This window comes from Elgaria multicarinata, chromosome 11 (assembly GCF_023053635.1).
Source record: "Elgaria multicarinata webbii isolate HBS135686 ecotype San Diego chromosome 11, rElgMul1.1.pri, whole genome shotgun sequence".
Classification (NCBI taxonomy): domain Eukaryota; kingdom Metazoa; phylum Chordata; class Lepidosauria; order Squamata; family Anguidae; genus Elgaria; species Elgaria multicarinata.
In genome coordinates, this window is record NC_086181.1 from 21,621,275 (window position 1) to 21,624,169 (window position 2,895).

Consider the following 2,895-nt stretch of genomic DNA (forward strand, 5'->3'; position numbering starts at 1 on the left):
AGAAAGCATTTCTTCATATTTCTTCATGCCATTAGGCACTTCTAAAACAATGGAATAAAGTAAAACCAGATCCATTCCAGGATCCAACAGCACGATCTAACACTATGAAAGTGGTATGAAACTGGTATATGGTATGTGTCAATGGACCCCAACAATTGTCAGTGCACTTCAATACCACTATAAAGCAGTGGTGTGGCTCCTGCCTTTTATATACCACTTTCATACCACTTTCATAGTGGGATATCCTGCTTGGTGTAGATGAGCCCTGGGTGTCCTTCTTGGTTTTGATAGGTTACCATCTAAAATGCATTTCTTTATGTATTGCATTGTACCTATTTTTTGAGTTTTTGAAAGTACTGAGAGCAGAAAAGTTAGGTCTAATCATAAGTATCATAAACCAGGGATTATAGCTTGGGTGACACGACATAATGAAAATTTGGAATACCCCTCAGCTGTTTCAATATCAAACCAAAAACTTTTAGCCATAAATACAACATTTTGAATCACATGTGCTATTTTATTGCACTGTTATAGAATAAAATCAAAGGTCTCTTCACATCTATGTTTCCTGCCTTTTTCAGGATGTCAATTTCTTCATCATGACCTTTTGCAGGGCCTCTTTCACATCTTTGTTCCTGAGGGTGTAGATCAGTGGGTTTAACATAGGGGAGAGAATGTTGTTAAATAGGGCAATCATTACATCATTGTTGAGTGAGTGGCTGGAGATGGGCCTGATGATATAAATAAAAATGCAGCTACCAAAGAAGAGCAAGACAACAGTGAGATGAGAAGCACAAGTAGAAAAGGCTTTCTTCATCACAGCTGATGAGTTCATTTTCAGAACCCTCCAGATGATGTGAATGTAGGAAATTATGATGCATAAGACTGGTCCAAATCCCATGACAGGACTAACGGCCATGATTGCAATAATATTGCTGGAGGTGTCCCCACAGGAGATAGCTACAAGAGGAGGAATGTCACAGTAGAAGTAATTGATCACATTGATACCACAAAGGGGCAGTTTGAATGTCAAAAGAGTGTGCAAAGTAGCATTGAGTGAACTTGTGATCCAAGATGCTGAAACCAGCCGGGCACAGATTTTCTGATTCATGATCACATAGTAGCGGAGAGGGTTGCAGATGGCAACGTAGCGATCATAAGCCATGACAGCCAACAAGAGTGTCTCAGTGCCAAGGAATGAGAGGAAGAAAAAGAGTTGCATCTTGCATCTTTTATACGAGATGTTGTTTCTTCCTGAGATCAGGTATGCTATTATCTGAGGAATGGTTGTCGTAGTTTGACAGATGTCCAGGAGGGAAAGGTTGCTCAGGAAGAAGTACATAGGGGTATGAAGGCTTGGTTCCAAGGAGATAAGGAAGATGATCAGAAGATTCCCCATCAGTGTAAAGAGATAGGTGATAAGCATAAATGGAAGGAGCAGGAAATGCCATTCATTAAGGTTTGAAATTGCCAGAAAGATGAATTCTGATGGAGCAGTTTCATTGCTGACATCCATCTTATTAGCTTCACAGATTTATTTTTTCTCCGCTAACTAAAATATGTAACCAGTGAAAAATATATGGACAAAGGAAAAACAGTGGCACAAGCCAATGATCATTGAAAAATCATTAAAGGTATACTCTTTCTAAGTGGCTTCAAATTATTGTTTCCTGTTTCAACATTTACATAATAACACAGACTGTTCCTTCGTTATTTACACACATATAACCAAATTATGTAGTTGGACTGGATGGGTGTTGTGGTGGAGAAAAATAGTAATCATAAGCAGAGGGGTGGAAATCAAAGCATGAAAATATTAGGTAATGCTGAAAACAAAATTGACACCAGTTTTGGTCTTCTCAACGCCTGGGTAGACAGAAATCTTCTACATACCCCTGTTGCCCTGGGGCTAAGACTGATCCAAAGATTAATGTGGTCACCTGTTTTGTGCTGATTCAGTCCTCTAGCAGAAAAAAAGAAAAGTGTAGAAAGGGAATAATCATGTGCTGGCTCACAGTTTCGTAACAACAGTTTGTCCTTTGGAAAGGCTTGCAACAAATATCCCTCCATTTTGCTTCCTTAAGCAAAAACAACAACAACAACAACAACAACAACAACAACAACAACAACAACAACAACAACAACGTAACAATGACATATTTGATGGCAGTGGAAAATATCCTGTAACATCAAATTCAATTGTTATGCAAGATCTTGCATACTTCAGAAGATGTAAATGTGTGTTTTACTTGATTGTGATCCTGTGCAGCATGAAGCCAACACAGTGCTAGGTGAAAGAAACTGGAACATTAACCCCCCTCAACTAGAAATAGAGGAACCTGTCTTTTTAGAGTTTATGACATTTCTTCTTGTTCATCCATAAGCTCATTCTATCCTATTTCTCCATCAATCTGCAATAATGAAATTAAATGTTGGATGGAAATTTGCATTTTTATGTATAGTTGAATATTATATTTAAACATGTTTTTTCTCTCACATGTGCACTCCTAAATATATATTTCCCCTCAAAATATGTATTTCTGATACAACTTTGAAACTGAGAATGGTGCTGAAAGCATTTTGGGAAAATGCAAAAGCGAGTGACTGACTGGGTTTTGAACTGCTCGTTACTCTAAGAGGTGCAGCTTCATATCATTTCATAGGAGAATTCATGAAGATCAAATTCCTCAAGTGTCTATTCCCCTCTCTCTGTGAGCAGTAAGTCAGTCCCCACACTATGCAGGGCAGCCTTCCCCAACTTAGTGCCATCCAGATATTTGTTCAACTTCAACTCCCATCAGCCCCAGTCAGGATGTCCAATGGTCAGGATGTCCAATGGTTTGGACTTGTAGTCCAAAACATCTGGAGGGTATTATGTTGGGGAAAGCTGGTAGA

General features: G+C 38.8%; 1 protein-coding gene across 1 annotated transcript; it reads right to left on the reverse strand.

Annotated features, from left to right (window-relative positions):
- Window positions 1–577: 577 nt before the first annotated feature.
- Window positions 578–1,516, reverse strand: LOC134405386 (olfactory receptor 5V1-like). The gene has a single exon (XM_063136631.1). It carries the CDS (start codon window positions 1,514–1,516, stop codon window positions 578–580), a length of 939 nt encoding a protein of 312 aa, XP_062992701.1.
- Between the last annotated feature and the right edge of the window lie 1,379 nt (window positions 1,517–2,895).

Coding starts and splice junctions, on each gene's coding strand:
- LOC134405386 (XM_063136631.1), bottom strand. CDS start 1,516: ATGGATGTCAGCAATGAAACTGCTCCATCAGAATTCATCTTTCTGGCA.